Raw genomic sequence first — 11,732 nt, 5'->3', positions numbered from 1 at the left:
AAATGATTCATACCTTATCAAATTTATCAAAATTCAGTAGATAGATACGCTTACTGGAATCACAGCGTTTTAATTTTGTTTAGCTTTCATTTTTGTATGAAATAGATGGCAATTAAAATGGCATAGTAGATATACTGGCACTAATTATATATTTGTATCATAAATGAAATTAAATACTTGAATTTCAACTGGAAGCACCCTACTCTTGAAACAATATGCTATAGTTAATAACTCAATAAATTTGTTGTACTGATACTTCCAAGATCAGGTAAACTAAACTCATGGAGGCAGAATGTAGGAAGCTATAGATGCTTTAGGAGCATTAGGAGATCTCATTATTTTATGGAAACCCATAGAAGGTGAAAATTACTATTGTAGCAAAACAACTTAATTCATCCAGTTTGATTGCAGCAGAGAATACAAGAAAAATAAACAATTTGCCATATGTCACAAGAAGAATGATAGCAACAGAGAGTACAAGAAAAATAAAAAATTTACCATATGTCACAAGAAGACAATAATGCAAAAGTAATCATTAACAAATTTTAATTAGTCTTCAGTTGTTGTGCACAATTTTTTTATTACATTGGGCAATAAGATTTCAAAGAGGCTTGATCAGAATTCAGCCTTTAATTGTTTGGATGCGCATTATAATCATTGCCATTAATGAATTCCATTAAGGTCGTTTGGGCTAACCCTGCAATAGAATCCCTTGGTATTGCTTCATTGTTTGGTATATTATTCTCATGTTCATCCAAGTAACTAGGTTCATTGTCATCTTCTTCATATGTCAACATAATATTATGCAAAATACATCACACAAAAATAGTTTTTGGCAGCATTTGTAAATTTGGATGACAAATTTTTAAATTCAAAATTTGCCAAACACCTTTTAGCTTTCCAAATGCATGTTCAACAACAATGTGAGTTGAAGATAGTTTAAAGTTGAATGTTTTTTTATCATCTGTTGCAGCTCCACTGAAAGGTGTGATTAACCATGGTAGCAATGGATATCCCCCATCACCAACAATGTATTCTCTTATACTTGATGAACCAATAGAAACTGACATTCAATTTAACCTCTCTCCACCTTCACATAACCTATAGAAGGCAAAATTTCTTAGGAGCCTAGCATCATTGATAGATCCAGGCCAACCTGTAAAAACATCCATGAAACACATATTACTATCAACAATGGCTTGTAATGACATATTGTAGTTTTGATCACGATCATACCAATTAGATGAACATTCATTAGCTGGAAGCTCAAAATCAATATGAGTTACATCTATAGCCCCACAACAATTTGGAAAGCCTTGTTTTTGGTGAAATCCTTGCTTTACAAGTTCAAGTGTTGAATGGTCACTTGGCCATTGTATATAGTTTCAAAAATTAACATGCATACCATTAATGAACTTTGTCACAACTCTTGCAGCTGTTGACTTTACACACCCAAAAAGTTCACTAATGTTAATCATAGACATTCCAGATGATAGTCTTAAAAGAGCAATAGCAACTTTTTTTTCAACTAGAAGCACCCTACTCTTGATAGATGTTGCTAAGGATAGAGGTATATCACGTTGCTTAAAATCTTTAGATAATGACTCACACAGAAACTGAAACAATGCATATGGTAGCCTAAAGATGCTTCAAAATCATTTATCATCACATTTAACTTCAAAAATATAATGGTTCCACCAATGCAATGAACGTGGCTTGACATACCACTCACCACTAATTTTTCCTTCCCATTGAGAATTTGAAAAATCTAAATTGAGTAAATTTTGTTGTTCAGAACATGTTGCATAAAGCTCTAAATCTACTTCATCTTCCACCTCATCATCTAAACATTGAGAAGATTGAGATGATTCTTTCTTATATTTCTTTAATATGTTTGTTGAATCCTCAACATCACACCAAACTTGCAAGGTTATTTGTTGTATCACTATAAGGCATTCTAACAAGACTCTTTTCTGTTGTTTGAATCCATCACCTATGTTGTAAAATTAGATCTAATCAATAAAAAATTATACTAAAAAAGAAAGCAAGATCTATTCTCTAAATATACATTATAAATATTGTAATTGTATATACAATGATACCATTTACAATAACAATATGTACCAAGACATATAAGAAAAATACAAGAATCAATACAAAAAGATGCAAGTATTAAATATAGATAAGTGTTATTACAGTGAAAAAGGTATACTTTATTCATAAGCAACTCTATACATCTCTCTCTCTCTCTCTCTCTCTCTCTCTCTCTCTCTCTCTCTCTCTCTCTCTCTCTCTCTCTCTCTCTCTCTCTCTCTCTTTTTCTTTCTGTTTTTTGAATCCATCACCTATGCTACAAAATTATAAGTAATCGATACAAAATTGTACTAAAAAATAAAGCAAGATCTATGCTCTAAATATGCATTATAAATATTGTAATTGTAAATACAATTATACCATTTAAGATAACAATATGTACCAAGACATACAAGAAAAATACAAGAATCACTACAAAATGATGCAAGTATTATATAGATAAGTGTTATTACAATGAAAAAGACAAACTTTATTCATAAGCAACTCTATAAATCTTTTTTTTTTTTTTTTTGTAGATGTATACTACTAACAAATGCAAAATCAATCTTGTTTTGCATATGATTGACTGATTTTTAACATTTCTTGACCAATATTATTTAGTTCTAAATCCATGCTCATTTGGACATTAATTTTCTGCTCTTCAAGTTTCAATAACTTTTCCTCAATCAAATCATCCTTATTCATGCATTGTTCATGGTGTTTCATGCGCCCCTCTTCGGCCATTTGTAGAGTAGAAATCAGCAACTTATTGTTATCAACAATAACATCCTTCATGCCTGTTACATTTGATATTGATTTTTCATTTTTTCCCTGTACACTGTTTGTCCTTTTCATTGTCATTTTTAGACTGCTCATAACTTCCCATATTGTGTGTTTCAAGTTCATCCAATGGATTGATATCTTCATTTGGAAGACTATTCTCATCAAATGCAAAACTTGTATTAGAGGAGTCAATGGTGATATTTCCTAGATTGATGGATCGATCTCTACCAAATGTGCCCTCCATTGCATCATAAAAATCTTTGTAGGAATTTTTTTTCAATCCTTTCCCGACTTGTCGTATTCCAACAACTGTCATGCCCAGATGGAATATTGTGTTCATAGTCTCTAATTCTTTTGTAATTAGGTTGAATATGCTCCCAACGATCTTGACATTGGTTTGGTGTGTGAGGAACACCATGAGAAGAGCAACATTCTTGAATAATTTTCCACTTTTCAATGGAACTTAATGCTTTTCTTGTTGCACTACCAAATGATTGTGTTTCTCTCTCAATTCTTTTAGCTTCAATCAAAACCATCGTCATGTTTGCAATGCTCCAATGTAATCTACTTTTTGTTTGAGGAGTTGTTCGAAGAGGTTCATTAAACTGGTTTACTATGACTTCAACTTCATTGGCTGGAACTTCCTTTTCAATTATCACTTCATCAGTGACCCCTTCTTCAATGTTCACTTGTGTACTAGGAACAAACTCTAGGAAATAGTCATCATTTGAGGAAATCAAATTTTCACCCATGTTGTCTTGTGAAAGCATTGAAGTGAAATTTATGAAACCGTGTTGAGGAATGGGACGATATGTAGATTTATCCATGAAAAGCAATTGATGTCACCTACATTAAAAAACTAAGTTTGTGAGAAACAAAGCTGGTAGTCCTATAAAATTATTATCATTAATTCTAAAAACCCCAACAAGGAATAAAATTGTCATTATTTAACATGTTTATTGAATTCTTTTATATCTTTATTCTTTTTTTCTTCCAAAAATCCATCTTAATTTGATATAGGATCCAAATAAAACGCTTGAACAAAAATGTCTAATAGCACGTCATTGTTCCAAAAATCTGTCTAAATGCATATTGTTTTGAGTTGTGAAACAATAATCAAACGTCAACAACAAACTAAAATGAAAATCAAAGGTTGATAACAACTTCAAGTGGCTAGAAAAATATGAACCAAATTATCATACGTTGACATAATCCGTCAAATACATGACAACATCAAATCTAACCAGTTTCAATCAATGTGATTTTTGATTTATTAATTAACAACAATGAAACTCTAGAACAACAATTGATATCAAGTATGCTTGTTGATTTGTGAATGGACAACAAGTACGAGACCCTAGAACAACAATGAAATCAAGTAGTGCTTGCTAATTTGTGAATGAACAACAATATATTTTAAGACAATAATTACAATGAGATCTGAGACAATAATTATAGTTAGATCTAAAACAATAATTACACTTAGATAACATGATTACAATTGGTAATATACTGAAATTCCACAAAATTTCTGTAAAATAAACAATTGAAAATCATTCATAAATATTGAATTGTGCAGATCCAATGGAAAGGTAGATGCTGATAGTATATTTATGACAACTAGAAACATGATTACAATTGCAGATATACTAAAATTCCACAAAAAATATGCAAAATAAACAATCTAAAATTGCTCAAAAAAATATTGAATTGTGCAGATCTAATGGAAAGGTTGATCCTTTGACTTAAAAAAACCAAAATGTTGATGGTATAGCAGCAGGTACAATGGCAAGACCTTGGGTAAATTGTAATACTTGTGCACAGGTTTAAGATTCAACATGGTCACGAGATCAAAAATCTAGATAAATTGAAAACAATTTGGGCTTTCATAAGATGGTCTTATATGGTAACTTTGTGCTAGTCCAGGCAACTAAAATATTAAAAAATGCATGAAAATTTGTCAATAGATGCAAACCATTTATTTGTGTAATATTGTCTATGGTGGATTGTTTCATTTGAATTAAGTATATTTCAAATGTATATCTGTTAAGAAATGCTGAAAAAAAATTCTTGATTTTTTTGACAGTCGGGGATGGAAAACACAGTACAAATAGTTTGAAGTCAAACATTTGAAAGAAACAAACTAGACATGCTTGACTCTGTTTCCATGTGTATGAATGGTTTCTCACTGTGACTATGCAATATTTTTGTTCAAACACTATAAAAAAATAAAATTTCAAAACTCAGAAATACAGAGACAAGTAATCTAACAATTTATATCATTGAGAAAACAAAATACTACACAAAATTTGGTTTTTGAGACTTTGGATAAAATAAAAGCTATGAATCTCCAAATATATCAAACCACAAACATACCTTCATATGATATGTATGAAATATTTTCTAGCAAGTATGCAGAGTCTCTCTAGCATGTACGGTGTATGAACTGATGCTCACTGTAACTATGGAATATTTTTGTTCAAACAGTTTAAAAAAAGAATTTCAGAACTCCAAATACAGAGACGAGCAATCAAATAGTTTGTATCATTGAAAAAACACAAGACTATACAAAAATTAGTTCTTAAGACTGAAGAAAAAGAAAGATATGAATCCCCCAAAATATCAAATCACAAACATACCTTCAAATGATGCCAATGAAATCATTTCAAGGAAGTATGCAGTCTTTGCAGCACATGGTGATGTGAATAGTAAATTATTTTAATTTATAATGATATATGCACAAAAAATTTGGAGGGAAAAAATGGAGGTAAATGTCAAAAAAGAGGGAAAACATTATGTGCAACCACTTGGCATTTTTTTTAATATGCAGTTGCTACTTAATTTCAGCCCCTCCTTTTTTTTCCAGCCTATTTTCAATAAATAAGCAGCTGCTGCTCCTAAAAAATAGGAAAAGATTCCATATTATCCTTTCCCATTAATTAAAAAATTACATGGGGACACTTTCACTGCTTATAATTAAGCAGAAAATAGACTTAAGAAGCCGCATGGGGACATGGGGTTAATGGAGTCATTAAGACACATTTTAGTTATATGCAAGAAGGAATAAATGAAAGGTATGTGTTATTTCAAATACAATAATATAGTTTATGATCACTAAAATCTTATATATGTGTTTTTTAATTTTTTAAATTAAATTAATATTGAAAGAAGTTGGGAGGTGACAAGATTTATTTAGCATAGAGAAAGATAGAAATTTAACTATTTTTGTTAAATTTATTTTATGATTCAACGTTTTATTGTAGAATCCAGTGCAAGCTATAAAGTTGTGCTTGAGGTGGTCCATTTATAGATGCTCCTTGACCACTAGAGTGATCTACCTTGTGTGGTTGCTAGAGTTCCCCCATCCCTCTATTCCTTTAGGGGTCACTCATCTTCTCATGGGTGTCATCATGGACATAGCTTTTCTACTTGAGATAACCAAGAGAATTGCTCTGAGGCTTCTCCCTTGGTTGTGTGAATGGTGGGGTTGGTCACAACCTTCTCTTTAGTGCTTCGCTCTCTTTGCCTCTTGTAGGAGGAACTTTTGAGCAGCTTGCTAGAGGTACTTCTAACTATTTTGATTCCAACAAATTCTCTCAATTGTTTTCTAGTTTTCTCTTGTGCTATTAAAAAAGAAGATAAAAAAAAAATGATGAGTATAAAGACCCTCATGTGAATACTTTCAAGATCATCGTCCTCCACCACTACTATTACTTTTACTAAATGATTTTATCTATTGATTTCTTCTCTAGATTATTGTCCCATATTGATTTTAACCGTATTACTTTTTCACCTATTCTTTTTATTAATAATACATACTTATTTGTTATATGTGATGCATTTACTAGTTATTTCTAACTATTAAAGGCGAAGTAAGGTAGGCGTAGGTGAGGAATGGAGTGTTGAGATGGGAAAAGTAGTTTAAGTTTAGGTGAGAGAAGAAGTGTCCTGTTAAGAAAAGTCAAAATTATGCATAAAGAATATAAAACCACAAGTGCAGTTGCTAACGTCAATGACATGTAGTAATCGTAATCAAGACGTGGCAATACAAGGAGTGAAGTCGGTAAGAATGCGAAAAGGGCATGCTGCAACAATCAGACCGTCTTAAATTCAGCTGAGGGATGGTAAACGGCAGAGTGGTTTAAACGGTCTATCAACTCCGTGTATGGAAGGATAGTATCAGACGGGTGCAACAATTAAAGAAAGCGTTAAGTTCGACTCTAGTCTCCGGACATATCAGTCAATTGCTATCACATTCAAGATGGTCAACAACTAGGAAATTAAGCTATTGACACGAATAAGGGATTAGGTGAAGATGGATATGAATATTTTCAAATTAGCGTCTGTATCACATAAGCCCATAAATTACAACAAATAAGATGTAACGCTGACGCCGGTGATTACACTTTCGGCTCATTGGTCAATTTCAAATTTTCCAACAATGGCGTATATTTTTAACATTCAGCCCCACGACTGCGAGTAAATCGTAAGAAAGCAGGAGAGAAAGGATTGATATGGGCAATCCTCTGTCTTTTCTACTCGCTATTTAGTGGGCCGAATCAAAATCTCCACGTTTTGACCGTGAGATTGGTCGGCGATACCTTTTCGAAATTAAGCAACGTTTAAATGGCTGTTTGCGATAAATTCGAATCTAAGTACACCCAACTAATTTGCCTTGCGTCAAAAGGCATAAATTTAATCCCTTAAACTTTAATCTGCTCCTTCCTGCCTCCCAAAGAGGATGAGATTGTAGCAGGTCCCATTTCGCATGTGTGTGCAGTACGCGCATCTAAATAATGAACTCGGTCTCAATCGCCACCAACTACTGAATGATGCACTCAGCCTTGCTTCGCAACTTATAGTTTTATAATACAATTTCTCTCTGCTGTATATATCTCAGCAAGAACACATCTGTTCTGGTACCAAGAAATCTATTTGGGGTGGAAACATGAAAATGATTCAAATTTTGTTTCTCTGCTTGTTATTTAGCATTGTCTCCACGAGTTTTGGGCTCGACAGGACCGACTTTCCTCCGAATTTCATGTTTGGAACTGCTTCCTCTGCCTATCAGGTTTCTTCATCTTCACATCTTCCCTTGTGAATGCTCATTTATTCTTGTCTAATACTCAGGCCTCTTTTTTCTAATGTTTTTATATTGCTGAAACAGTATGAAGGTGCTTGGAGAGAAGGAGGTAAAGGTCTCAGCAATTGGGATGCCTTCACACATTTACCAGGTCTGCTCTCTATGCTATTTGTCCAATATATTTAAGTCTGCATTTATAACTGTTTATTTAGATATATTTGGTGTTGTCAATCAACTTGAATTACACAGGAAGTATAGAAGATGGAAGCAATGGAGACGTAGCGGATGATCAATATCACAAATATCTGGTACCCAATCATATCTATTAAATCTGTTTATGATCTTCAATTCTCTTATCTGAATGTTTAGTGACCATGATTGCTGAAAACAGGAAGATATTGAACTCATGGCATCACTTGGGCTAGACGTATATAGATTCTCCATATCCTGGTCCCGAATCCTCCCAGGTACATTGCTCTTCGTTTTGCCACTTTAAAGCTAAATTGACTAGAAGGCTAGACAATGAAAATAGAATTTGAAATCTCTGTTGCTATGTTTGCAGACGGTAAAGGTAAAATCAACAAGGCTGGCATTGAGTATTACAATAATTTTATCAATGCTCTTCTTCGAAATGGTATCCAAGCTTTCGTTACATTATTCCACTTCGACCTTCCAAAAGCACTTCAAGACTCCTACGGCGGGTGGCTCAGTCCACAGATAATGTATGCAATCTCTAACATTTCCATCCCGTCTTTTTTCTACACTTAAACAGTAAAACAAATTCATAGAAGGCTGAAAGTTGTTTATAGATATTACCTTGCTTGTATGCAGAATGGACTTCGAAGCCTACGCAGATATTTGTTTCAGAGCCTTTGGTGACCGGGTTAAGTACTGGGCTACAATAAACGAGCCAAATATGTTTGTTCCATTGGGTTACACCGTTGGAGTATATCCTCCCGCAAGGTGTTCTGCACCTTTGGGAAAGTGTGCTTCTGGGAATTCCATGTCTGAGCCATATGTTGCTGCACACCATGTTCTGCTCGCCCATGCAGCTGCGGTGAACACATATCGGACAAAATATCAGGTATTTTTCATTCATTTCGTGTGCCATTTGTAGATTAGTTTGTTAATTGTTCTTTACAACTTAATTAGGTCTTGCATATCTGCAATAATTTTCAGAAAATTCAAGGAGGATCTATTGGATTGGTGATGAGCGCAACATGGTATGAACCCTTGAAAGACACTCTTGATGACAGAGCAGCTGTCGACAGAATTCTAGCATTCAATATCCGATGGTGGGTATTCGAAACAATGCTTCTAATTCAAATTGGGATTCTCATCTACTCATTAGATCTTGCATAGAACGCTTTTTGAGCATATTATAATTATATGGGTGTCATGGGGCAATCGAGAAATGTTCTCAATTGATAACCATCGCAAGCTTTTAAATTAACTCCAGGTTTCTGGATCCAGTTGTTCTGGGGAATTATCCAAGTGAAATGCGTGAACGATTGGGATCGCGCCTACCAACTTTTAATACAGAAATGTTAAAGAAGCTTGCAGGATCATTCGATTTTATCGGCATAAACCAGTACACAACCTTGTATGCAAGCAGTAGCCCTTCTCATTCCCTCGATTTCAGTACACTTGCTTATCCGGACTCCATGGCTTACTTGACCGGTGAAAGACAAGGAATTCCCATTGGAGAACCAGTAAGCAGTCCAGATATCTTACTCAGATCGTGGTTTGCCTATTTTTAGCCAAACGTCTGATATGGCTCTGTTCTTTGTCTTCAGACAGGAATGGTCGGTTTATATGTTGTGCCTCGGGGAATTCAGAAGATGGTGGAATATATAACACAAATCTACAACAAGCCTCCTATTATCATCACTGAAAATGGTAAACTATTCCGTGTGTCCATTTTTCAAAATTGAATGCAAGAGCCGACATACGTTCTTCACAACAAAAAATATCTAAAAGACAAGATGTACTCCTTTAATCTTATCTTCCAATGGTTGAACAGGCTATGCAGAATCAAAGGATTCTTCAGCGACATTACAAGAAGCTTTGGAAGACGTGACGAGAATAAATTTTCACATTGATTACTTGACTTACTTGGGAAAAGCAATCAGGTAATTCTCATAAATGGCATTTTACCTTGAATGCTTACATTTTCAATAACATGGACTGTTTATATAAATTGAGGTGGTGTCTTTGTTTATTGCAGGAATGGATCGGATGTGCGTGGATACTTCATTTGGTCTCTTCTAGACAATTTCGAGTGGACATTCGGATACACATTGAGATTTGGGTTATATTACGTGGATAATCATTCTCAGAACAGATACCCGAAGCTATCAGGTCAGTGGGTAAAGCAATTTCTTACCACAGTTCAACCACAACTATATTCTCCAGCCGTAAATTCCTGAGGAAGAAAGAAGAAAAATAGGAGCCGTGTATATAAAAATATTTGATGAAATGTAATGTACTACCTATAACTCACCTAATCTGAAAGCTTCGTCTAGATTATCCAAAAACCAAAAAGACGATAGGTAGGTATACCTGTAAACTTCGTCAGAGAATGTAGTAACTAAACAATGCAGGTAGGTCAGAAAGCGGCGAATTCCCAACAAAGTATTGGGAATTGCATGGTAGTTTAGCTCTGTATAAAAGATTGTACATGAAAAAACAACAATGTCATTTCGATTCGGCAACTACAGTGACATGTTGAGTTATTGTCACGAAATAAATCGTACGTTGTGAAATATATTTTATATTGTAGTTTACATTAAATCAAATGTTATAAATTATAGATGATAAATGGAAGAGAGATAAGAAGTGCTTAGTTATTTTATACATCGTGTTGATATGTTATAATAATTAAATGATAGTGAGACAATAAAAATAATTCAATAAGAAATTTGTGATTTTATACGTTATCATTTCACATAGATGTGTAGTGTTTGTATGATTATATATTTTGTTGTTTGAATATATAAAATCTAATTATCAATGATTCTATACAAGTATTACTAAAGTCTTTATTAGTGGTATATTTAATGAAATGACTTCTTCAAAATTATATAGAAATTTTAATGTATTTGTAAAAATTAAAAAATTATTGTTCAAAGGGATTCATTCATAATAGAAATAGAACGTTAGAGTGGATTGCAATTTTTAATTTACTCCAAAGATTGAATATTCCATTTAACTAAAAAACACGTATATATTCAATATTTCAATTCTTAACAATATCTAATTTTAAAACAAAATGTTTGAACAAGGGTGAAGTATACAAAGTAAAAGATAATTACTAATATTTGAGATTTTTAGAATCTTATTTATTATAAAATAGAGTTCTATTTGATTTTATATTAAATAATTAAACGTAATAAGTCGATGTGATTTACTTCAAGGTGAATTTGTTTCAAGATTTGAGAAACCCATCAAATATAAGTGAATTTATGAGTAATCTAAAGATAATTAAATTTGGAGAATGCAAATATAAAAATGTAGTTAAATGGTGATATATACTCATTAAAAAAATTCTTTCTTTTGTTATGCTAAGAAGCATATTGAGATTTGGTTAGAGGTAAAAGGACAATGACCGTGTCTTACCAATAAGTTAAGCTCATACAAAAACATATCTCATGATTCTTTTACATGCACTAGTACCACTATGCAATAAATTTGATAAGTATGTGAGAGTCACAAGAAAATCATTTTTTTATGCTACCTAATTTTTGTACTATTTTTTATTTATGTCATTTAATTCTTAGATCAATATAGATAA

The 11,732-nt window shown here is 32.9% G+C and overlaps 1 protein-coding gene across 1 annotated transcript; it reads left to right on the top strand.

Moving 5' to 3' along the window:
• The first annotated feature begins 7,661 nt into the window (after window positions 1-7,661).
• On the top strand, window positions 7,662-10,793 carry LOC131050960 (coniferin beta-glucosidase). The gene is made up of 11 exons (XM_057985283.2): window positions 7,662-7,927; window positions 8,024-8,090; window positions 8,189-8,247; window positions 8,331-8,406; window positions 8,502-8,661; window positions 8,771-9,023; window positions 9,119-9,234; window positions 9,399-9,651; window positions 9,736-9,838; window positions 9,963-10,071; window positions 10,167-10,793. Exons 1-11 carry the CDS (start codon window positions 7,805-7,807, stop codon window positions 10,366-10,368), a joined length of 1,521 nt encoding a protein of 506 aa, XP_057841266.2. The 5' UTR covers window positions 7,662-7,804; the 3' UTR covers window positions 10,369-10,793.
• Window positions 10,794-11,732: the final 939 nt, after the last annotated feature.

This window comes from Cryptomeria japonica, chromosome 6, assembly GCF_030272615.1.
Source record: "Cryptomeria japonica chromosome 6, Sugi_1.0, whole genome shotgun sequence".
Taxonomy (NCBI): domain Eukaryota; kingdom Viridiplantae; phylum Streptophyta; class Pinopsida; order Cupressales; family Cupressaceae; genus Cryptomeria; species Cryptomeria japonica.
This window is presented reverse-complemented; position numbering and strand designations above follow the sequence as displayed.